This window comes from Hyaena hyaena, unplaced genomic scaffold (assembly GCF_003009895.1).
Source record: "Hyaena hyaena isolate Hyena2069 unplaced genomic scaffold, ASM300989v1 scaffold_219, whole genome shotgun sequence".
NCBI classification, from domain to species: domain Eukaryota; kingdom Metazoa; phylum Chordata; class Mammalia; order Carnivora; family Hyaenidae; genus Hyaena; species Hyaena hyaena.
The window spans coordinates 1588043-1611022 of NW_024080850.1; the positions used below are offsets into that span (position 1 = coordinate 1588043).

The following is a 22980-nucleotide window of genomic DNA, read 5'->3' on the forward strand; positions in this document are numbered from 1 at the left end:
TGGGCATCAACTACCAGCCCCCCACCGTCGTCCCCGGAGGGGACCTGGCCAAGGTGCAGCGGGCCGTGTGCATGCTGAGCAACACCACCGCCATTGCCGAGGCCTGGGCCCGCCTGGACCATAAGTTCGACCTCATGTATGCAAAGCGAGCCTTTGTGCACTGGTACGTGGGGGAAGGCATGGAGGAAGGGGAGTTCTCCGAGGCCCGGGAGGACCTGGCAGCTCTGGAGAAAGATTATGAAGAGGTGGGCGTGGATTCCGTGGAAGCAGAGGCTGAAGAAGGGGAAGAATACTGAATGAGTGCATCTGGCAACCATCCCTTTTATCACCCCCATTATAACATTACAAGATATGTTTACCTATTAAAGTTTCTGTATTGAAGCATCGTGTCCCTTGTGCTGCACTTTTGACATTTGACATAATTCACAATTTAGATACCTGCCTTTTCCAAGTGGATTTCCAGGGGACAAAACATGTTTCCTCTCAAAAAATTAAGCCTGTCTGTATGTTTAGTTAACGCTTTAACCCTAGAAAGAAGGCTTCAAAAGGCATGGCTGAAGGAACTAGGAAGAATGCTTTGGTTACTTTAAGTTTAAGCATTTCTTAAATCCTTCACCCATTCTTGATGTTCTTTGGAGAAACGGAATAGTAATTTGGTTTTCTTCTAAGTCGTGGAGAGGCCACTTTCCCCCAGTCTTGTAGGAGGGTCCGGAGAGGCAGCCCCGCCCGAGGGCACTCATTGACTGAAGCTCCCATTCCTTGAAGGCTTTTGATTTTACCTCTAACTTAGCCGCGTGCCTGTCAGAAAGGACCGGGCCTTCTGCCCATCACATTTCCCCGAATTGTGATCCGTGGCCACCGCCCACCCATCCCATTATAGGCTCCTCTCACGGAGTAAGCTATGAGGACTGGGTTTCCTCAGGTTATATTGATCACGCATCGTGGCCTCTTTTTCTTCTAGTTGCGAGTTTCCTTTCTTGCAGTCTAGCCTTCCCCGGGCGGCCAGCATCGATCCCGGGACCCTGCCGGTTTCCCGCTGCCGCGCCGCCTGGACTCTGCGCCGACAAGCGGGGAGCCGCTCTTTCGGTACCGAGGCGTTAACGGCCAAGAGTTTGCTCTGAAAAGACAAAGAGCCCGGGTGTGCAACAGCGCAGGCGCCCAAGGAGGGTGGGGCGACGCAGACCCGGCGGCGACCTTACGCTCCCGCCGCTTCCGGGTCCCGCCCCGACTCGTCCCGCCTCTGGAGCGAGCGCCTAGCGCTTCCGAGTCTATGGTATCAACTTCCACCGCGCGCCGCTCCTCGCGAGACTTTGGCGGCGCAGCAATGGCGAGATCGTGAGTGCCGCTGACGGGAGTCAGGAGAACGGGCTGGGACGGGGCTCGGGCGAGATCGGGCCGGGGGAGACCCGACAGGCCTGGGCCGCCAGGAGCGGATCGGCGGCTGGGGGCGCGAGGCCCCTCCGGGCCTGGACAGCCGCCCACGACCAAGCTCCCGCCTCTTCCCCAGATGCCGCGTCACTGCTCCGCCGCCGGCTGCTGCACAAGGGACACGCGCGAGACGCGCAACCGCGGCATCTCTTTCCACAGGTCAGCGCGCGTGCGTGCTGGCATGCGAAGGTTCACGTGCTCAGGCACTGGTTTTACCCTCTTCGTGGAGCTAGAGTTGCGCATGCGCTTTCCTCTGGTTGGCGCGTTGCTTGTATTTGTATAGGAGGGAAAGGGGCGGTGCGGGTGCGACCGAGTCTAAATAGGAGAGGAAGCGTGGGACCTCTACCAGCCTGCGGCTCTCTCTCTGACTCTCACCTGCCAGGTGATACTAAGGAAGTTGCTTTCCGTGAGGCCCCAGTTTCCTCACCTGGGCCTTGGTGGGCGATGTTTACCTGGCAGGGTTGAAGGGCGGTCCGATGGGGGTTTGTGCATGACCAGCCCTTGGCGTCTGGAGAGCTTGAGCAGCTTGAGCCCCGGGCTGCAGACACTCTGGTGCTTACTGGTTTGTGGCTCCGCAGACTTCCCAAGAAGGACAACCCGAGGCGAGGCTTGTGGCTGGCCAACTGCCAGCGGCTGGACCCCAGCGGCCAGGGCCTGTGGGACCCGGCTTCCGAGTACATCTACTTCTGCTCCAAGCACTTCGAGGAGAACTGCTTTGAGCTGGTGGGAATCAGGTGAGCCTCTGTGGCAGCAGTCACCGGGGCGGCTTAGAGGCATCAGAGTAGCCGGCCCATCGGGGCAGCCTGTACGGCCACTGGCTGGTTCTGCGTGTGCCTGCCTCTTCCCAGCTTTGCACCTCAGTGACAGTAAGGCCCACCCCCTCAGGATCACTGAGCCAGTGACAGGAGAGAGAAACATTAGCTTTTTCAAAGGCTGTTCCATAGAACCCTAGTCCTCCCAGCAAATCCACAATGAAATTTTTTGGCTGGTTGGCCTAGTTCTAGTCTTTTTATGCATCTAATTTTGAAGCGCCCTGCAGAGAAGATTGGTATAATTCTACCTAATGTGGCAGGCCCTAAACTAAGTGTTGGCAACATGCCTCCCCACCTCCCACGGTGCCATGGTGTTAGCACGGGAGAGCCTGATCTGGGGGTGCTGGGAGCATGGTAGCTCTGTGCCCTGCAACCTGCCCTGGGGGCCAGTGCTTATTGTCTACCTCATCCAGGCTGTTTTTCCCCACAGCGGGTATCACAGGCTGAAGGAGGGGGCAGTTCCCACAATATTTGAGTCTTTCTCCAAGTTACGCCGGACAACCAAGACCAAGGGGCACAGTTACCCACCCGGCCCCCCCGACGTCAGCCGGCTCCGGCGATGCAGGAAGCGGTATGTGCCATGGGTGGAGGGTGCCCCACTCCCACCCCAAGCCTCAGAGACTGGGCTTTAGAGTGTGTGCCAGCAGTCTTGCTGGACAAGGTTCTAAACTAGTGAAGTAGACTAGGGCGGGCAGGTGAAGTGGAATCTGGCAAGGCTTTGGCCTGGCTTATTAGCGTCTCTCTCTCTCTCTCCCTCTCCTCTCAGCTGTTCTGAGGGCCGTGGGCCCACAACTCCATTTTCTCCACCGCCACCTGCTGACGTTGCCTGCTTTCCTGTGGAAGAGGCCTCAGCACCTGCTGCTTTGCCTGCCTCCCCCACTGGGAGGCTGGAGGCTGGCCTCAGCAGCCCCTTCTCAGACCTCTTGGGGCCCCTGGGTGCCCAGGCGGATGAAGCAGGCTGCAGTGCCCAGCCCTCGCCGGAGCCCGAGCGGCAGCCATCCCCCCTTGAGCCACGGCCCGTCTCCCCCTCAGCCTACATGCTTCGCCTCCCGCCCCCAGCCGGAGCCTATATCCAGAATGAGCACAGCTACCAGGTGGGCAGTGCCCTGCTCTGGAAACGGCGGGCTGAGGCCGCACTCGATGCCCTGGACAAGGCCCAACGGCAGCTGCAGGCTTGCAAGCGGCGAGAGCAACGGCTGCGGCTGCGGCTGAGCAAGCTGCAGCAGGAGCGGGCACGGGAGAAGCGGGCACAGGCAGATGCCCGCCAGACTCTGAAGGAGCACGTGCAGGACTTTGCCATGCAGCTGAGCAACAGCATGGCTTAAGCAAGGGGCTGCTGGCCCCTGGGCTGACTTGAGAGGCTGCCTCTTAGGGCTTCAACCTCTTCCTCCCTTGGAATCCACCTGGAGAGGGACCTGATCTGAGCTGTGTCCACCAGACCTGCCAGATGCCATAATAAAGTGGATTCTAGGAGTCCCTGCTATCTGGCTCAGCTAGGGGCTGAGGCCCGTCCCCTAGAGTCCAGGCTCTCAGCGGTGGAGAGCAGAAAATCCAGCTCTTGCACACCCCACCTCATGCAACTCCAGGCCCCACAGGGTTTCCTGACAGGCTGGTGTGAGTAGAGGCCAGGAGCAGCGCCAGGCACCCTCACCTTAGTACCTGAAACAGCCCAGACTTAAGTAGTCTGGTCCCTTTGAAAACATTCATGAAACCCAGGCCAGAATCCCATTTCTTTACAAGGACACCTGCATGGCTTTTGTCCATTAGTCTAGCCTGCCCAGCAGTCAGTAGGGTACAGCACCTGAATCCCAGCCTGCAGACTGGCCGCTCACACTGGGCCTGGCTCATCTGTAAGCTGGACAAAGATGGCAATTTCTGACCTAGTGCTACTATGATTGGCAAGTAGTAAGGGCCTAGCAAGGGACACTTCTAGTCCCCAGAGGCCTGAGAAGAGATGGGGAAAACTTGGAGGCAGGCATGAGGACAGCAATCGTGGCCTCTGCTGGAGTCCCCATTTTTCTTCAAGTTGACTGGAAAGTAGGCTTCCCTGAATCTGTGCTTGTGGCAAACAGGTCAGTGTGCAGGATGATTTTAACTGCACACACGACCTCCCTGCTGGTCCCGGATCCAATAGCCGCAAGAGCATAGCCAGGTTTTCTCTAGTCCTGGGAAGTGCCACACAATGCTGTGAGACTGGCTTTCTAGGGTCCTTGGTGTGTAACTTCATTTATTCATATCAGGTCTAGAAAAAGTCAAATGACCAGTTACAAGGGTCCACTGTAAAGCACGGTTTGCAGTTGTTCACCAAGGTTTCCAGGGTCACCAAGGCTCGTCTTGTGCCAGGCCATTTCCTAGCCTGCTGGCAGCCTTACAGCTGCCCCTGGAACCGGGGCTCCCTGTCCATCTGTACACAGCACTGGGGCTCTCCAGCAAGGGCCAAGGAATGGCAAGTGCCATGTCTGCATGGGGGCACAACTGGAGGGAGGAAACATGAGGGACTGTTTTCCCCTTAAGTGGCTTCCTGGCAACCAGGGCAGAAGTGCCCATTATATTAGGGTGGGCTCACACAGGGCCTTCCGTTGGGCGGGAGAGGATGTGGTGCCCAATCCCAGCCCGGGCAGGGCCCTCCAGTGCAGTGCAGGAGCGGGACAGCCTTGGGACTCCAGGATTTCTGCCACAGCCCCTCTCCCCTCCCTGCCCCGTATCACTGGGTAACCCTACATGGGGCTGGGAGTTGCTGACATGGATAGAGGACTGGACAGGACTGGCCCGTCTCAAGCACTTGGGTCACATGGTCCATCTTCAGCTCAGGGAGGCTGAAGGCCTGAGTCCACCAGTGGGGACTGTGCCCATCAGGTCCAATAGGTAGCACTACTATAGTCTTAATGGCATGTCTATGACACAGAATAAATACTTGGGGACAGAGACCTGGGGGGCACCTTCACGGACTTCTCCTGGTGCAGTTGGGGACCCCCAATGTGTGCACAGTGGGATAGGATCCTGCGGCCCCTCTGGAAGCCAAGGCCCAGTCCCACATCAGGGCCCTTCACACCCCAAAATCCATCCTGAATCGTATTTCATCTGCCCATTACTGTGGTCCACCCACAAGCTCTGGGTGACAGTAGGGGCCCTTACAACAACCCTAGTGAAGATGAGGGGCTACTATGTAGCCCCATATCTGAGGGGTCTCAGGGCAGTAGGATCCAGTGGCCAGACCCACAGCCATACACAGTCCCTGCTGGATGGGCAGCCCCAAACCAGCTCCGTGGTGGACTCTCCCCACTGCTGGGCCCTGCTTCCCACCCGCACCAAGTGAGGAGAGGGTGCCAGCCAGGGAGCTTGTTTAACCATCCACTCCCTGTGGGATCTGTGTCCTTGGCAGTAAAATGGGGCATTCAGAGCCCCCTATGTCCACTTTCCCTCCAGAGGCTCTGGACACCCTGCCCCATGGCTGATGGGTCCAGCCACTCCGCCTGAGGCCTGAGCGTGGCCAGTGTAGTCTTCAGCAGGCAAGGCAGGAGCAGGCATGGTTATTCTTGAGCAGGCCAGCATCGCGCGGGCCCTTATATGTCAGCGCCCAGCTCTGCACACTGTTTGTCGGAGATGTGGGAGGCCAGGGAGTCTATGATGTCGAGAAGCAGCTGTTGGCTCAGCGAACGCAGTGTGGGCAGCTTGGATACCTGCAGGAGGCAACCAAAAGACCCAAACAGGATGGAACCGGATTCACATAAGGGCCAGAGTCTTCTGGGAGCTCAGCCAAGCTAGGGCACAGGCTGACTCCAAAAGGCCAGTTGTTGGGTACTCTGCTTGGCTAACTCCAGGGACCACTGCTGCAGGAGATGAGCAGATTCCACGCACCCCACCCCACACTGGGCCAAGGCGAATGCGAAGAAAGTGGGTCCTAAAGATGGGTGGGTGCTGAATGCTGGGCTGGGAGGGCCCTGACCTTGGTGAACTGGTGCACGATGATGTGCAGGCAATGGCGCTTCATGTCCAGTGCTTGCGTCTTGTCGGCCGCTTCCAGGATCTGGAATGGCAGGTTCCTTGAGGTGCTGCTCCATCTCTCACCCACCCGCCCAGATTCAGGGAGGCCCGCAGGCACCCGGTGAGCTACCTGCAGTACATTCTGTACCGTCACGTTCATCTCCAGGTTCTGCTTGCAGTACGCCTGCAGCCGGTTGTTGTAGAAACCATAATAGTAGGGAGCCGCAAACAGGTAGCTGGGGGCTGGTTAAGGAGCTTCCAGCCAAAGGAGCTCGTCCTCCCGCCCCTGTGCATCTCCCCTGGAAGGGGGCAGCTGGAGCCCCGCGCACCCCAGGGGCAGAGGAAGCCTGAGACTGTGGCTGCCTCCTCCTACATGCTCAGAACAGGGAAACTCACCCCCCATACAAGGGACCAGCATAGGGCTCCAATCCAGGCAGGACACTGACTTGCTCTCTACACGGACTCTGAAGTACTTAGGGGGCCAAAGGCCCTATTCAAGATCCAAAGAAAACCTGGAAATCCTCTCCCAGGAAAATGCCCACATGCACATTTGCAGAACTAACTGTGGCCTCACAGAGCCCTGAAAGGCATCTTGAACCCACGTGCAGGCCCCCATGAAGTGATGTGACCAGGAACCACTCCATGGTGACCGCAGCAATCTACTTACCTGTAACCCAGGACCACTTTCTGCGGGCAGTTGTGAGGGTCAAGAACCCACCCATCCCACCCGGCCGCACACCTCTCTGTGTCTGCTGGCCAACTGCTTCAGGGAACCCTAGGAGAGCACTAGGTACCAGGAAATCCTCAGGAAAATGCTTGGCCAGAACCAACCCACGGGGCTCCAAAGGTGCCTAAGTTGGGGACTCGGACCTCCAGAGGTGACCTGGGAGTGCCCATGGCAGGGAGGATGCAGAGAGTCCTCGGGTGGCATGTTGACCTCGCCGTAGTAGATGTAGCGCAGCATGGACTCAAAGGCCTGCCTGCTGGGCACCATCTCCCCGATGGAGATGTTCACCTGCCCGTCTTCAGGCATGAAGGACCGGAACATGGCCTCAAAGTAGCTGTAGACAGGGGCATTAGGGTCCTGGCTCTCGGCAAACAGAGGCTGTGCCCAGGACTGCCCTGCCCTGCAGCCATACCCCCACCCACCTGGAGCGGGCGGCCAGGATGGCCTTGTGGGCCGGTCTTGGGTGCCCATCCAGCAACAGAGTGATGTCACAGAACTCCGCGCCTGCCCCCTCCAGGTATGCCTTCATGTCCTGGATCAGAGACGTGCCTGGTGGGGAGGGCAGGGGATGGTGTAGAGGGACCCCGAGCAGATGCCTCCTGCCCCTCTGCAGACTCCCCGGTTTCAGGCCTCAGGGCCCCACGCACTGCTTCCTGTATATCTGCCCATGCTGCTGCCCTGAACAAACCTCTCCCGGGCCGCAAGCCCCGCTCTGGCCCTTGAGGCACTAACACGTCCTGTTACCTTCTCCCCTCAGCCCCAAACATGGCCCTCAGGCCTGCCCGACCCACAGAGTCTGATCTCCTCAACTCAGCCCAGTGAGCCTTCCTCCCTACCCTTATGCTTGAGCCTCCTCTGGGTCTGGCAAGCACTGTGTCACCCAGGGCCAATGGCCAGATGCAGCACAGACCCCAGGGAGAGTGAGGGGACAAAGGAGACTGTGATGTCCCTCCCCAGGCTAGGAGGGCACAGGGAGCTACCAGGAATGTTTGAAGTCTTTGGACTGAGCTTACCTCTCACTAGGCCCCAAAGGGTGGGCGCGCCTAGAAAAAAAGCTTGTGACTAGTCACTGACCCTGAGCACACTGCCCCCAACGGAAGCTCTCAGACCTGATGTCTGTCAGGGCAGGTGCCCTCACTAGAGAGGGACCCGTGCCCACCTCCGGAAACAGGCTCCGGAGATTCTCTGCCCTCAGGCGCACAGCTGTGTTGGGATGCCCCATGGGTCAGGGGCTCTTCCTTCCAACGAGCCTGACCTGCCACCCTGTCTGCCCATGCAGGAGCCCCAGGAGCACTCTGGGCACTCCCTGCACCCACACCCCGCCCTGAGGGCCTGGCAGGTACTTCCATGGCTCCCAAGTCTCACCCAAGGTGAACACCATCCCTGTCTGCTGCCCTCGGGGATGGGGACTGGATCCCTACCAATGTCCACAGGCTGCTCTGAGGGGGCGCGGGGAGGCGGCTGCTGCTTCCGCCGCACGATCTCCACGATCAGTGGGGAAGAGAGGCGTTCGAACTCCTTCATCATGATCACCTGATTGAAGTGGGACTCCTTCACCACGAAGTTCAGGCAGTGCTCCTGGGACACACAAGCCGGAGCAGGCAAGCAGGGTCAGGCCTTGGCCGATGGGGCAGCAGCCTAGGCAGGAGGACTTGGGCTGGGGCAGGGGACAGGGGGCTTGTGGCGGGGGTCGGGAGCCCGGGTGGGGGTTTGGCAGCGGGGTATCAAGGGGCCTGTGGTGGGAGTCGGCAGCCTGGGGTGCAGGTTGGTGGCAGGGCGGTGGGGGTCAGCAGCCCGGGGGTGGGGTTGGCAGCAGGGGACGGGGGCCTGTGGGAGGCAGGGTGCGCCATGCACACGGGCCCGCACCTTCAGCTGGCTCAGCTGCAGCCTGGCGGCGCTCTCGCACACGACCAGCACGTTCTGCAGGTCTACAGAGGCCTCGATATACTGTCGGCACAGCTGCTCCAGGCGGCACAGCTGGAAGCTCAGTGCCAACTTGTATACGTCCATGATGAGCAGCACGTCCTCCACGTGGCCTGCACCCAAGAGCTCCCTCAGAGACATGGGGAGAGGGAGAAGGTGTGGGGCAGGGTAGAGGGGAGGCCAGGGTCCAGGGTCCTGGGTCCAGGTCATCAGGTAGCATCTCCACCACACCAGTGGTCGTGAGTGGTGGTGGCCGCTGGGCCCCAGGCTGCCCGCCTGTCCACCCTGTTCCCACCACCAGCGCACCTTTCCGAGGGTACTTGATCTTGTCCGTGTAGAGGAACTGCATGAGCACTTCAAAGGGCCGGGCCTCGGCCTCGCGGATGGCCACGTGCAGCAGGGGCGGCCGGGCCCCACCCACAGCTGCACCAGGGGCCTCCCTGGAAGCTGGGGCTGCCTCCTCCTCCAGCTTCTGCAGGGAGAGAAAGGGGAGCTCAGGGGCACCCCACGGATGCCACAGTCCTGGCAGAAGAGACTGGACAGCACCTCACCTGGGCCAGCCGTTCCCGCGCCTGCACAATCTTCCTGCGCAGCCAGCGGCTCCGAGCGGTGACAATGGCCACGTGGCCCTGCACACACTCCTCCTTCTGTAGCAAGAATGACACCTTGGTGGGGAGCAAAGGACCCCCATCCTGGCAGGGACAGAGGCCCAGACAGCCAGGGTGAGGGCTCTAGGACTCCAGGCACAAGGGGGAGGCCAGCCGTGCCTCAGGGCACAGCCTCCTTTCTGCAGCACAGGGGGTAGACTGGGCACAGGGAGGGCACCCACCTCGCCCAACACAAACTCCACGTCACAGAACTGGCGGCTCTCCCACAGCCTCCCGTAGTCCTCATGCAGCGTGCACTTGGGGTAACAAGAGAACTGCGGGAAGAGACCCAGTGTTACCCAGGGACGCCACCACTGGCCCAGGCTCTGCCCCCTCTAGGCCACACATGCCCCGCCCAGCTCACCCAGCTCCCTCCACTGGCCTGAGACTGCTCCCCCAGCCTCCACTGGCCCCACTGAGAGCCCCCAATGCTGCCCTGCCCACCGCACCCTGCACGGAGGCTCCCCAGACTGCCCTCGGCCTAGAGTTCCCCACCCTGTCTCCCAGACTCCTCAGGAGGAAGGCTGCCATGCCACCAGTGCCCTGGCTCTGGTGCCCTTGGACAAGCCCCACCCCTACCCCCTGGGCCTCAGTTTCCATCCTCTGGGACCCCTGGCTGGCTCCCCTGCAGTCGGTCCCCGAGCCCCACCTGGAACCTGTACATCTCCCCACTGCGGATGTTGTTGTCCACGGTGCCCCCGAAGATGTACATGGCATCTGAGATCACAGCAGCTGCGTGGAAGAGCCTTCCGCTTGGCAGCTGGGTGGAGGTGGGGGGTGGGGGGAAGATAAGTAACCCTAACAAGTACTTCTCTGAGCCTCATCTCCCTATCTGTGAGAGAGGCTGACCACACGACTGGCATCGGGGGGGGGGGTGATGGAGAGGAGCGAGGGTGCCAACCCTCACCTCTGAGGCCGGCGGGGCAGGCTGCTTGGCTGTGGTGGTGCCAAAGTCCAGGCCAAACACATCTCGGGACTTCTTGAAGCCACCCCGCTCCTCAGAGGCCAGGCCAGGCACCTCCTCAGAAGCAGATGCTCGCTCTGGCACCTCAGCCCCGCCAACCTGGAGGGGAGAGACATGCAGGCGTGGGACCAGTCGGCCAGGGCCAGGCAAGGCACCAGAGACCAGCCTCCTGCTGACCCTGTTCAAGAGTGAGAGCGCTGTAGGGACAGATTTAGGAGGGGGAAGAGCCACAGGATGAGGGCGCTCACAGCATGGCTGAGAGGGAGAGCCAGCAGCAGTCAGGGTGGGCGTCCTGGGAGAGCGTCCTCAGCACCATGCAGATATGAGGGGAACTGAAATGTTAAAAGCCTGCAGGCTGCAAGATGGAGAACAGGGGCCCAGGGCCTAGGGTCCGGCCAAGGCATGTGTCCAAGGCTGAGGGCCTCAGACATCTTGGCTTTGCTCCTGCTGGCCATCTAGAGCCCTGGGAGCCGTCTGAGGCTTAGAGGAGCGGCTGGGTGGTGGGAAGAGGCGAATCAGGATTCCCATCCCTCAGGCCACGAGCCCTGGGCACCTCTGGCCGCCTGTGCCTGGCAGCACTCACCTCACTGTCCGAGCTGGGCTGGACAACCTCCCAGGTCTGGAAGTCCACATCATAGCAGTGCAGCTCATTGGGCAGCGTGTTGTCTGCCGCGCCCCCAAACACGTAGAGGTGGCGGTCAAAGGCCACCATAGTGTGCCCATAGCGCCGCTGTGGGGGTGGTGGGGAGCCACGGAGTAGGTGCTCGGTGGGGATGCGTGTCCACCTAAGGGCACATGACAGGACACTAGTGCCGGAGCGGGAGCTCCTGCTCCTCCAGAGCCTCCACCTGGGTTCTGAGGCCTCCCCATGGCAGGCGCCAGCTGGGAAGTGCCCTGCAGCCCCTGGGGGGACCATCCAGGTCAAGGGAGGGCTTGAAGTGCATGCCCTTATCCCCTTTGGCTCTGGCACCAGCTCTGCCTAGGTCTACTCAGCACACCGTGGGGTCCTGCCCGAGTCCTTCTCTGTCCCCCAGCCATAAAGCAGGCAGCAGTGGCAGGCAGGAGGAGTGGCCTCTGAATGCGAGGCAATCCCACTCTCTGGGGAATGGGGACATGTCCACAACTCCATCATGTAAGATGATCCCTACAGCCACGTCCTCACTCCTGGAAGCCACCAGGACCCCACCTCCCAATGCTGCTCCCACATTCCCTACCCTCCCAGGACTCCCCAACAGCTTCCAGCACATCCTCTTTGGAATCCAAACAGATCCTGGCCAGGCGGGGCCATGCCACCTGACTCCATGCTGACCCCTTCACCTGACACATGCTTGGCTCGACAGGTGCCCCTGCTGTGGGGAGGCTGTCCAGCAGGCAGGAGAACTGCCTTGGCAAAGCCCTTCTCCAGGTGGCAGGGGTCCCGAATGCCCATCTGGGGATGGGGTGGGGCAGAGGTGCTCTGTAAGGACCCCAGGGCTAAGGGCCCCACACCAGCAGCCCTCTGTGCCCCCATGGGGGATGGCACCTGTGTGATGCCCACACCATAGGATCTGCCCACCTATGCACAGCATAAAGGCTGGGGAGTGTCTGTTCTCACCTCTGTGTGTGCGGGAGCAAAGGGCACAGGCATGACGCTGGGCAGGTGGCTGGCTGGGAGCAGGCCAGCCCAAGGGAGGAGAGGAAGGCAGCACCACACTGACTCCACCCCGTGGGACTCCTCTGCCGCCAGCAGCCCCCAGGGTCTCCTAACACCCGCCCTGGGCTGCTGCTGGTGGCCACACCTCCCCTGGTTTTCTTCCAATCCCCATCTGCTCTGGCCCAAGCTGCAGCTCTGCCCCCCATCTCTGGCCTGGGTCCCCCACCGCACCTCTGCCACCCCCAATGCACCTTCCTCAGCCCCCGCACCCCTGAGCAGCCTTCAGGCCCTGCGTCTCCTCCAATACCTGCACCTCCTTGAGCACCCTTCCCAGGTGAGCCATCTGTCCACCGGTCCAGAGCCTGCATGTCTGCCCTTCAATCTCTCCCCACATCTGAGCCTACCTGGCCTCTGCTTCCACTGCCTCTCACCTCTCCGAGTCTGTTCCTGCTGCTGTGGGCACTGAGGCCAGGAGGGAGAGGCAGGCTGGGCAGTGTGGCTCTCCTCTCAGGCCCAGCCACCCTCACGAGAGCCACAAAAGAGTTGCGTGGGTATCAGCTGGATTCCCTCTGCCTCTGATGCTTTGACCTTCCTCCTTCCAACCTGACACTGCTGGCCTCCAGGGCCGCTCCATGTTCCCCCCCACCCCACGCCCACCCCGAGCCTCCCTGACCTGCAGGAGAAGCTCCCTGTTCCCTCCCCTCCATTCACCCCCAGAGCCAAAGCCCGGTCTGCGCCATCTCCAGGGCTCAGTCCCCTTCTGAGCTGGTCACCAGCCAAGGATGGCACAGGCTGGAAGCTCTCAGGGCGTGAGCACCCCTCCAGTGTTCTGCCATTGTTATGAGATCTATACCAGCCACATTTATTACTGGTGGTACTGATCAGGCATTTGCGGGGCAGGAGCCGTCCTTCACACAGGACAGAGAGAAAGGCCAGCCAAGCCCCATCTTGCTGAGCTGCAGCCACACCCCGAGGGGCCTGCTTGCGCAGTCTGTATGAAGGCATCTGCGCCTCCTTGCTCTGGAAGGGTAGCTTGACCTGCTGTGTCCGGATCTCATGGAGAGAGCCCCAGACACAGATGTGGGTGCCACCACCAGAACACTCACGTCTTGTCCTTGAATTCAAACTGGAAGAGGTTGTTGGTAATCTTGGCTCCGCTCTGCCCTGAGAACACAAACATCTTGTCCCGGCACACGGCCACCGGGAAGTTGCAGCAAGATGGTGGGATCTCGCCGCTCTGCGCCACCTGGGGAAGGGAAGGCAGCTCAGCCTGAGCCCTCATGGGACTGGGTTCACAGGGTCAAGACTTACACTGCTGAACTGGGAGTACTTTCACTCTTCTATGAATGAGGGTTCATAGATTAAGTTCTGTAGTACAGCTTAACGGCCCACCTCATCCACCTAAACGGGCCCAGTTTTTAACACTTGGGGCTAAAACTCATCACCACAGGGGAAAGAGACCCCAGGGGAAAGAATGGAACAGAGAGACAGACTGCCCAGAAACAGCAGCGAGCCGGACACCAGACAGCATGCTGAACTCGCTGTGTTCAGATAAGGGTGGAGTCTACGCAAGCAGCACCAGTCACTGGGACACACTGCCATCTGAAGCACAGAGGATTCAGTCACTAGTTAAGTGCTGCTGAAATTGGGCAGGAAGTCGGCAGGGAGGGTGAGGCTGAGGACAGGCTAGGATTTGGCAAAGGGAAAAAAGCAGCCCCTCCCCCGCCCCACCTATGCCCTCCCCCATTGTCCCTCTTCTCCCTGCCTGCCCCATCTCCCCAGTCCCCCAAACCCCTCACCTCCTCCCAGCATGTGAGCTCCCGGTCCTGGAGGCCAATGGTCCACATGTCGTTCAACCTGCATTAGGACAGAGGGGTCAGATCTCCACAGCTGGGGCTGCTGGCAGAGTGGGCCTGGCTGGGAGGGATGGCTCCAGGGAGGAGGGACACAACACCCAGGACTCTGATCAGGGGGCCTATGGAGTAGCCATGAGGTGGGAGCTTCAGGATTGGGGGGAAGGGGGGCTGCACTGAATCCCTGCTGTGTACCCCCCCCACCCCCAAGCCCAGACAGGAACATGTGGCCTTAGGCACATCTAGCCAGTGTGGCAGGGTCAGTCCCACTTGGCAGACCCTCAGGGCTCAGAGAGGACTTCAGAGAAACAACACATGCAAAAACCACCACTAACACTGCATCTCTTAGAGAGTTTTTTTCTTTTCCTCAAAATAACTTTTTTTTTTTTTTTAGTGATCTCTACACCCAACCTGGCACTCAAACTTGACCCCGAGATAGAGAGTCACACGCTCTTCTGACTGAGCCAGGCAGGCACCCCACCTCTTGGAATTTCTATGATGCTGAAGTCTTGGGGAATGAGCACATGCTACTTTTGTAATCAGAAAAATACAGCAAAGGCAATTTTCTGAAATAAGGAGCAAGATGCCTGGTACGCAGGCAAGAAGCAGTGGAGACCATCCCATCCTCAGACAGCAGCACAAAAATGGGCCAGACTTGCCACTTCCTCAGACACCTCCAGGAGGGGCCTCAGGGGTGCCAGGCCTCCTGACCTCTGTGGGGTTGCGCAGGAGCTCCGCTCAGTTGCCCCTCACCTCCATTCCACCCATCTACTTCCCCTCACTCCATTTTGTTTTTAGTTTATCTATTTTGAAAGAGTGAGGACGTGCCCCTGCACGCGTGTGTGCACGTGTGCGAACGTGCCACACGAGTGGGGGAGGAGCAGAAAGAAAGGGAGAGGGGAAACCCAAGTAGACTTGATCTACTGACAATGAGATCATGACCTGGGCCGAAGTCAAGTCAGATGCTTAACCGACTGAGTCACCCAGGCACCTCCCCTCCCCCGCTTCTGTCCACAACACTACCCTCTTTAGAAACCCCCAGCCTGAGGGGCGCCTGGGTGGCTCAGTCAGTTAAGCATCCAACTTCAGCTCAGGTCATGATCTCACAGTTCGTGGGTTCGAGCCCTGTGTCGGGTTCTGTGCTGGCAGCTAGCTCAGAGCCTGGAGCCTGTTTCAGATTCTGTGTCTCCCTCTCTCTCTGACCCTCCCCTGCTCACGCTGTCTCTCTCTGTCTCTCTGTCTCAGAAATAAATAAAACATTAAAAAATTAAAAAAAAAAAAAAAAGAAACCCCCAGCCTGAGCCCTCCCATGCCACGACTCCCATGCCATGAAGGCCAGCTCTGGGCCTCGGTACACTTACAGAGCTGCTCAGGGGCTGGGTGCACGGGCTTGGCATCACCTACCTGGCATTGCCATCATAGCCAGCAAAGATCCACAGCTTGTCACTGTACACTGTGGCGCCATGGGCGGACCTAGCGACTGGCAACCTGTAGTGTGAAAAGGGGGTGAGGAGCAAGGCAGCCCAGCAGACCTGAGCCTCGTGGGCCCTTGAGGCCAGCCGGGACACCAAGGCCACTGTGCCTACATTTGCTGACACCGGGGCTCTGGGATGCCAGCTGGGTGTCATGAGGCTGAGCTCATGAGGCAGGGCAGTGGGATAAGGAACTCAGATAACGGCACGGTAAAGCCCTCTCCCAGCCACCACCAAAATATCAAAGGAGGATGCTTGCAAAACAGGAGAGAAGCGCCCATCAGCTGAACATCAGGGTCCCTTCTGCTCTCTGAAAGGAGAGAATCTAAGAGCAGGGCAGGAGCCTCAGACAGGCACAGCTGGGAATGAGCCGAATTCAGGACTCTGTGAGCCTCAGGCTCTTCTTCTATACAGGGACTGTATCCCAGGCCAGCTGCCACCAGGGACCCAATCCGGTAGCCATCTGGTCAACCCTGAAAGTTTTCAGCAAAGTCTCTCACCGTCCTTCAATTTTCCACTCGGTCCACTGGCCAGTCGCAAACTTATATTCAAAGAGGTCGTTTTTATTCTTCAAGTTAGAATTGGAATAAATGTCCCCAGTGTAGCCCCCTGGGAAAGAGAGGGAGAAACTGTCACACCCAAAGGCAAACCCCAGAAAGTGAGGGCAGAATCTGGCCTCACTTAAGATGTATTCTGGGACTCCCTCCATAAACTTTGGGGAGCACCTACTGTGTGTCTGACTCTGTGCTTGGCTCCGGGGACACAGAAATGAACAGAACCCTATTCCCTGCCCTCTGGTGGAGTGACAAAGGAGGGAAGAGAGCCACCTTCCAGCCCAGTCACAGAGGCAGACAATTCTAAACCTGGGAAATTGGGACAGTTAAGGAAAGGGGCCCACAGAGAGGACCCCGGCCCAGTGCAGGAACTCAGGACTCAGGCAGAGAAGACAAGGCGTGGACAGAGAGAGGTTGGCCATGCACAGCAGGAGAGCCCCGGGCCTGGGGGCAGGGCAAGGGCGCTGCGAGCCCGGAAGAGGACACAGTGCCCAGGAGAGTAGAGGCAGCTCACCAAATACAAACATGCTGCTCCCGTAGACAACGGCCGAGTGGTGGTAGCGGGGGGCTGGTGGGGTGCCCGTGGTGAAGGCCCTAGTGGGGGGGACACAGGGGCAGTGGGTGTCAGCAAGGGTCAGCTGTGCAGCCCACGCCACACAGGGCGGCCCCTGCCACCTCCATGATTCCTTTTATTTCTGTGTTTTGTAGCTAATACTTATGTTGCTATATACAAACAGTTAATAAAAGTTGCCAAAAAGGAAAAAAACACAAAACAAGCACTAAGACTTACATATAATCCCTTTGCCAGAAACCACGATCTATACCTTGAAGCCCCCCCCCACCTTTCCTATGCAGATTTATGCCTCTGAGTAATTTTTAAAAATGGAATCACGTGGTAGACAGGTTGCAGTATCTGGTTTTCCAGTTAAACAGTAGAACGTGACGAGATCTTCCCGCTACTCTCCCATCAGCTAGACCTGTGTTTTCACAGCTGCTCTGTGTTCACAGAGTCAGTCCGCGCATTTTATTTATTGAACTAAAACCGCATTTATACTGCTTCCCTGGGGCTGCTCCTTTTTCAGAGTTTTATGCTTAAGCAATGATTAGTAAAGGACTACAACGTCTTTAGGGTGATTTTGAAAATTAATCTGTAACCATCGGCTATGTTCTAAAACCAAGTGTGAGAGGAACAATAACACATTTCTCTGGCACTCCCAGCGCTACCCAGGTCTCCTGAGCAGTGATGCCACCGCGGTTTGCCAGGCTGGGCAGGTATGGGACATCCTCCTCCATCAAATAGGGGTGGTGAGCCCCCTACCTCCCCAGACGACTGCTAGGGACTAAGGGCTACACACTGAGCTCCTGCAGAGTGGGGCACCCAGGGGGCTCCAAAGGTCTGTGCTCCTGCACGAGCAGACGGCAGAGCTGAGGAGAGCGCCCAGTATCTCCTAATCCTGGGATCCCTTTTCCCCCTCAGCCGTGAGCTGCCCCCTGGGTAGGGCTGGACCGGAGGAGACGGGCACAAATATGCAGTGCTCAGAGAGGGCAGGTGTCTTGCCCAAGGCTACACAGGTGGGAGGGCCACCCGTGGCAGGAAGCCAGAACCCTCATATTGGCCACTACTCATGTGGGGTGTCCGGGCAGAAGATGGGCCCCACAGTGACAGTCCTAAAAAGACCCAGCAGCCACCTCCCACCCATGTGGCTTCCCATGTCAGCCACTGGCCAGGGAAATAGGCCCAGGGATGGTAGGACTCTCTGGAGGCAGAATTTGAGGACCAGCAGCCAGACCAAACAGATCCCCTCACCTAACAGGATTCAGAATAACAAATCCGAGTTGTGGACTGGAAAAGAAACAGGAAAACCAACTTGACAATAAACTATTTGTAAAAATAAATAAATAAATTAAATAAATAAATAAATAAATAAATAAAATATATGGTATTAAAATTTTAAAAAATAAAGAATATTTTAAAACCTGAAAAAAAAAAGAAAGAAAAGAAACCCAGGAGAGGGAGGGAAAGACTAAGGGCCACTGCTGTCTCCTTGCAGCTTCTCCCTACCCCTCCCGCGCCAGGACCCTGCTGGGAATCAGGGCCCAGCACAGTGCTATGGACCTCTTGGGGAAAGAGGGGGACCTGGGGCCCAGAGGCCACCCACCTGCACCAGGAGCAATCCTTCACGTCAAACCGCAGGAGATCGTTGAGCATGGTCTTCCTAAAAGACAGCCAGAGAGAGGTGGGGTCGGTCCTGGTCTGCTCTCCAGGACCCAGGAGATGGACGCTGCGGCCCGAGGGCAGGGGTGGGAACTGCTGTGGGGACTCAACCAGGGCCAGGCAACCAGCTGACTCCCGAGGGACCAGAGCTCCCAAGGGACCAGAGTGACCACAGAGGAAGCTCCCCAGCTGGTGTGAGTACCAAGGCCGCCATGTACGTGGGACCTGCCTGCCTGGGGTCGGGTCCCAAGTAGGAACCCAGCCACCCAGGAGCCATCCCAGCCACCACTCCTCCCACTCCCACATCTCAGCACCCCCTTCTCAGAGGCTGTGCCACCACAATACAGAGCTTCCCAGGGGAGGCCCCTTTCCTCCTCTCTGATATTCCTTCCAGCTCTTTATTGCAAAGCCAATGTAACTACATTAAAGATACCATAAAATGGAAAACAAAACCACTGGCCACCCACCAAGACCTGCATGTTACTGGCCAGCCCTTGTCAGGAAGAAGGGAGTTAACTAACAAGAGCCCAGCACCCAGGCCTGTACAGGGGCGCCCCCTGCACCCTTCCCTCCGTCTGCACCAGGGGGCTGCACACTCCACCTGCGTCTGCAGATGAGGAAGCAGCCTGGGAGATAAAGGGCCTGCCTGCCTGAGGCCATGCAGCCAGGAAGCCTGGAGCTGGGAAGCAGGCACGTGACTGTAATTTCTCCCCTCTCCCATCTGCCCCTCCCCTCCACCGTCCACCCCTCTCAGATGCTGCAGGAGGCCTCCTTCCTGCCTGCCTTCCTTTCTTAATTGTTTCAATGTTTATTCATTTTTGAGAGACAGAGAGTGGGGGAGGAGGAGAGAGAGAGAGGGAGACACAGAATCCCAAGCAGGCTCCAGGCTCTGAGCTGTCAGCACAGAACCCAATGCATGGCTCGAACTCACAAACTGTGAGATCATGACCTGAGCTGAAGTTGGCATGCTTAACCAACTGAGCCACCCCGGTGCCCCTCTTTGCTTCTCTTTTAAATGTTTATTTTTATTTTTGAGAGAGAGAGAGAGAGAGAGAGAGAGCGCAAGCAGAGCAAGCAGGAGAGGGGGAAGGGCTGAGAGAGAGGGGGACAGAGGATCCAAAGTGGGCTCTGTGCTGACAGCAGAGAGCCGGATGAGGGGCTCGAACTCACAAACCATGAGACCATGACCTGAGCTGAAGTTGTTTAAGGGACTGAGCCATCCAGGCACCCCATCTTTCTTTGTACCCAATCTTTACAAAATTGCAACCAGAGTGAGACAAATCCATATCCTGTTTCTTAATGCTACATCGTAGCAAAAATATTTCTGCTCATTGCTACACAGTTGCCATGCCAACACTACCTGCTACAGAATACTCCTGGGGGTGTTCCCACCCACTGCCCACCAGGCCTTTTCTGGCTTGGGGGAGTCTCATAAAGCCTGCAGTGAACATCTGTGAGCCTTTTCCTATTTTATCCCTTCAGGTGACACACATTTACTGAATTCTCTGGGTGCTGGGTTCAGGTCTCTCCCCAGTGGAGGAGACAGGTAACAAACATCTTTGTGCTCTGAGATAACTCTGAGGTAATCTATGTGGTCTCTGCTCTTACCATGGAACCAGTAAGAGGCGCAGAAGGGGACGGGAGGGCCACAGTGCAGTTGGCCCAGACGGTCGGGAAGGCCTCGCTCACAGTATGTTCAGAAGAGAGGCAGAAAGGGTGGGAAGGAGGGAACGGCCAGTACAAGGGCCTGAGCAGGATAACTGGTTCAATCAGAGCACAGCAAGGCAGTGGTATAGCCCAGTGCAAAGGAACAGAGGAGCAGGGCGGGCACAAGTGTATGGAGCCTCTACGACTGCCAGGAGGCTTGGGCTTTTACTCAGAAAGAGGGGAGCCATCCCAGGATTATGTGCTGAGGAGGCACACCCTGAGACTTGCATTTCAAATGGATCCCTCTGGCTGCTCGGGGGAGGCTGCGGGGGAGACAGGCTAGAAGCCAGGGCCTCACCCAGGGAGACCTTTCTGCCTAGTCTGCAGGTCCTCATGGGATCCTCTGTACCCTCCAGCTCCAGGTCAGCCCCCGCAGGGAGTCTGAAGGACCAAGGCTGCAGAATCAATCAGAGGCCAGTCCTTCTGGGCTTCAGGCCAAGTCCTGTGGTTGAGAGGCAGGGACAGACCCATGGGCAGAATCGGTCATATGCAAACACTGCACTCTCAGTACAGCAAAACTTGTCCTGAGCCCTTCACAGGTTTGTGCTCGCTGACCCTCAGAAGCAAGGTATACAGCCACCCCATATACAGAGAAGAGGAGACCAAGTTAGTGGTTTTAAGAAATCTGTCTGAGCTCAAAACCACGAAGTTCTAACTTGAACTGAGCCTGGTCTATCCGGGAGTCCAAGCTTCAGCGCCACATCTAGAAGGCTCCCAAGCCTCCCAGGATGCCCCCTGGTGGGCATCCCTGGCCTTTCCTGACCACATAAATGAATGAATGGAGGAGGAAAGCCCTGCCCAAACTCCAGGCCTGGAACCACTCTGTACTCCCCCACCTCTGGGCCATTGCTTAGGCTGATCCCTCTGACTGGAACCCTCTTCCTCTTTTCTCTGACTCACTCCTACTTATCTGTTGGGTCATCAACCCCTCCAGGAAGGCTTCTCTGCCTAGATCAGAGTCCCCTTTCCTCTCCAAGCATGAACTGCTCTGCCCACACCCAGTACTTAAAATGGCCCAGCTAAAAATCACTCTTTTCCTCTGGGAATGGGTCTTAGGGAAACACCAGCAGAAGAAAGCAGCTGCACAAACCAAAGGGTTACCTCAGCCATTATCTTTCCCCAAAGGAGACCAGCCACAACTTAACTGGGAACAGCTCATAGGCTGGAGGTGTGTCCACCAACAAAACATCAGGTCATTGTCAGGAAAGTTGCTTCCCAGGAATTTATGGCAGGTGGGAAAACCTTTCCAAAAAGTGGAAAATATGTGAAATAAATAAAACTGTGTCCTCCAAACATTGCCATGTGAGCATGCAGATAAGCCCCAGAAAGAAGTGCGGTGAAGGAAAAGTGCCTGGTGAGGGCGACAGCCAGGGCGGATGTGTTTCTTTCAAGGCTGTGTCCACCCAGAACAAGAGGAATATTTCTGTGTCCCAAGCATATGCGACCCACCGAATGCTGTGCTGAGGGCCTTGAGGGCAGAGAACCTCAAAGATGGAGAAACTGGGACGGAATGCTTAGCTAACCGGCCGGAACCACCATGTTTCTCCCTCCCTGGTCCAAACACCCTCATGTTCATACCCACTCACCCATTGTCTCCACCAAATACATAGATAGCATCTTTATAGGCCACCACTGTGTGCTTGCTGCGCCTGGAAAGAAAGAATAGGTGGGCGGCAGTGAGTCCAGGACCCTCCTGGGGGCACCCAAGGAGACTAAGCACCCAGGCTGGCGCAGAAATTGGGTAAGACCTCTCAACTGCCAAGATTGACAGAGATCCCTAAATTCCACACAACCCCAGGACCCTGACATTGCCCTGAGAGTCTCTGGACTCCCCATCCCACTGCAGAGCTCCCAGAAACCCAGCTCCAGACCCACAAACACAACTTAACTCCAGTACCCTGCCCCAGGCCACGCTGCTCCGGGACTCCCTCAGGACCCCCTCTCCTACCCTGGACATCATCCTGGAGACACCACCACTTCCCCCCCAGCCCCCATCACCAGATCCTGCTCCTGGACACCACGCCCCGGCCTCGGTCCCTGGACCCCGCCCGAGACCTCCTCACACACCCGCCTTTCCCAAGATCCCTGAAACCCGCCGTACCGGGCCCCCACGAACTCGTCGCAGGGCGGGAGGCGCCGCCAACGATGCACTGTCTCGAAGGGCCCGAAGTTCAGTGTCAGGTATTCAACACTGTCCGAGCAGCTGTGGTCAAAGTCCACGCTCGGGGCTACCTTGGACCGCGCGCTGCCTGCCAGGGCCCCAGCCCCGATCGGGCCTCCAGAACCTCCCGGGCCAGCCATCCCCGTCCACGCCGGATGGGACACTGGATCCGCGAGACGTGAGGCCACCGCCCCTAGCCGCCCCGAGGGACTACGTTTCCCGGCGAGCCCTGTGGCAACCGCGCCACACTTCCGGCCGGCGCCGCACTCTCGGCTGCGCGCACTTCCCGGCGAGCTTAGCGTTCCTCTTGACGCAGCGGCCAGTGTAGCCTCCAGGAACCGACCCTGTGGAGAGCCTGTAACCCCCTGGGAATCATTTCCGCCATCAACCGCGCATCCGGTTCCCCCTTCCAGTGAAGGTGGTGTCTAGTACCCAGCCTGCTCTGGACTGCACTGCCCCAGAGTGGGCCCGACCCACGCCGTCAGAAGATGGCCACACTTCCCGGCATGCCCTGTTTGCGCGGGTCTCGGCCTTGATCGTCCGCCGCTGCCCGGATCCTGGGTGGAAGGTTCCGGCGTCACAGCGGCCTAGGAGGGAGCCCGACTATCTCTTTCCGGCTTGCTCTCCATTTCTGGTCCCCGCGTCTCGCCCTCGGTATTCCCCTTGGCTTGGAGACAGAGTGGCACAGAGGCTCTAGATGCTCGTTCCTGCTTACTATCAGAGCCTAATTTTCTTTACCTGCGAAATGGGGGTTCCTGGAGTTCTGGCTGCCATGAAAAGCATGGGTTGTCTCAGTACCCAGCCCCTACAGCCCTGCTTAGGCACATACCCCCAAACTGTGCGAGCTGCTTCTGACCCCTGAAGAAGCACGTCCCATCTCAAACCTTTGGCACGTGCTGT

At 58.1% G+C, this 22980-nt stretch overlaps 3 protein-coding genes across 4 annotated transcripts in view; 2 read left to right on the forward strand and 1 right to left on the reverse strand.

Moving 5' to 3' along the window:
• The window catches only part of LOC120238803 (tubulin alpha-3 chain-like), a 10275-nt gene extending 9894 nt beyond the window's left edge, over window positions 1-381 (forward strand). Inside the window, exon 5 of the mRNA XM_039242808.1 lies at window positions 1-381. Coding sequence (XP_039098739.1) covers window positions 1-296 — 296 coding nt within the window. The 3' untranslated portion in view covers window positions 297-381.
• Window positions 382-1166: 785 nt separating this feature from the next.
• Window positions 1167-3713, forward strand: THAP7 (THAP domain containing 7). Its single transcript, XM_039242809.1, has 5 exons — window positions 1167-1335; window positions 1508-1587; window positions 2007-2162; window positions 2671-2811; window positions 3007-3713. The coding sequence occupies exons 2-5, from the start codon at window positions 1508-1510 to the stop codon at window positions 3563-3565; spliced, it is 936 nt and encodes a 311-aa protein (XP_039098740.1). The 5' UTR covers window positions 1167-1335; the 3' UTR covers window positions 3566-3713.
• A 734-nt stretch (window positions 3714-4447) lies between these two features.
• LZTR1 (leucine zipper like transcription regulator 1) lies at window positions 4448-22271 on the reverse strand. 2 transcript variants are annotated; one of them, XM_039242875.1, is made up of 21 exons: window positions 22021-22271; window positions 21506-21568; window positions 18157-18213; window positions 16512-16591; window positions 15944-16052; window positions 15376-15459; window positions 13918-13975; window positions 13225-13364; window positions 11069-11270; window positions 10429-10584; window positions 10171-10281; window positions 9704-9796; window positions 9426-9521; window positions 9181-9346; window positions 8818-8987; window positions 8373-8484; window positions 7374-7500; window positions 7136-7285; window positions 6355-6460; window positions 6187-6267; window positions 4448-5920 (listed from the first exon to the last, which is right to left on the reverse strand). In XM_039242875.1, exons 1-21 carry the CDS (start codon window positions 22218-22220, stop codon window positions 5804-5806), a joined length of 2478 nt encoding a protein of 825 aa, XP_039098806.1. In that variant the 5' UTR covers window positions 22221-22271; the 3' UTR covers window positions 4448-5803. The 2 variants fall into 2 exon arrangements, with proteins under 2 accessions (XP_039098806.1, XP_039098805.1); XM_039242874.1 differs by having other exon boundaries at window positions 8373-8529; window positions 22021-22270.
• Between the last annotated feature and the right edge of the window lie 709 nt (window positions 22272-22980).

Coding starts and splice junctions, on each gene's coding strand:
- THAP7 (XM_039242809.1), top strand. CDS start 1,508: ATGCCGCGTCACTGCTCCGCCGCCGGCTGCTGCACAAGGGACACGCGC. Junction 1,588..2,006: donor CGCGGCATCTCTTTCCACAG/GTCAGCGCGCGT, acceptor GTGGCTCCGCAG/ACTTCCCAAGAAGGACAACC. Junction 2,812..3,006: donor CTCCGGCGATGCAGGAAGCG/GTATGTGCCATG, acceptor CTCTCCTCTCAG/CTGTTCTGAGGGCCGTGGGC.
- LZTR1 (XM_039242874.1), bottom strand. CDS start 22,220: ATGGCTGGCCCGGGAGGTTCTGGAGGCCCGATCGGGGCTGGGGCCCTG. Junction 9,797..10,170: donor GGGAGATGTACAGGTTCCAG/GTGGGGCTCGGG, acceptor CTCTTCCCGCAG/TTCTCTTGTTACCCCAAGTG. Junction 6,268..6,354: donor CGGTACAGAATGTACTGCAG/GTAGCTCACCGG, acceptor CTGCCATTCCAG/ATCCTGGAAGCGGCCGACAA.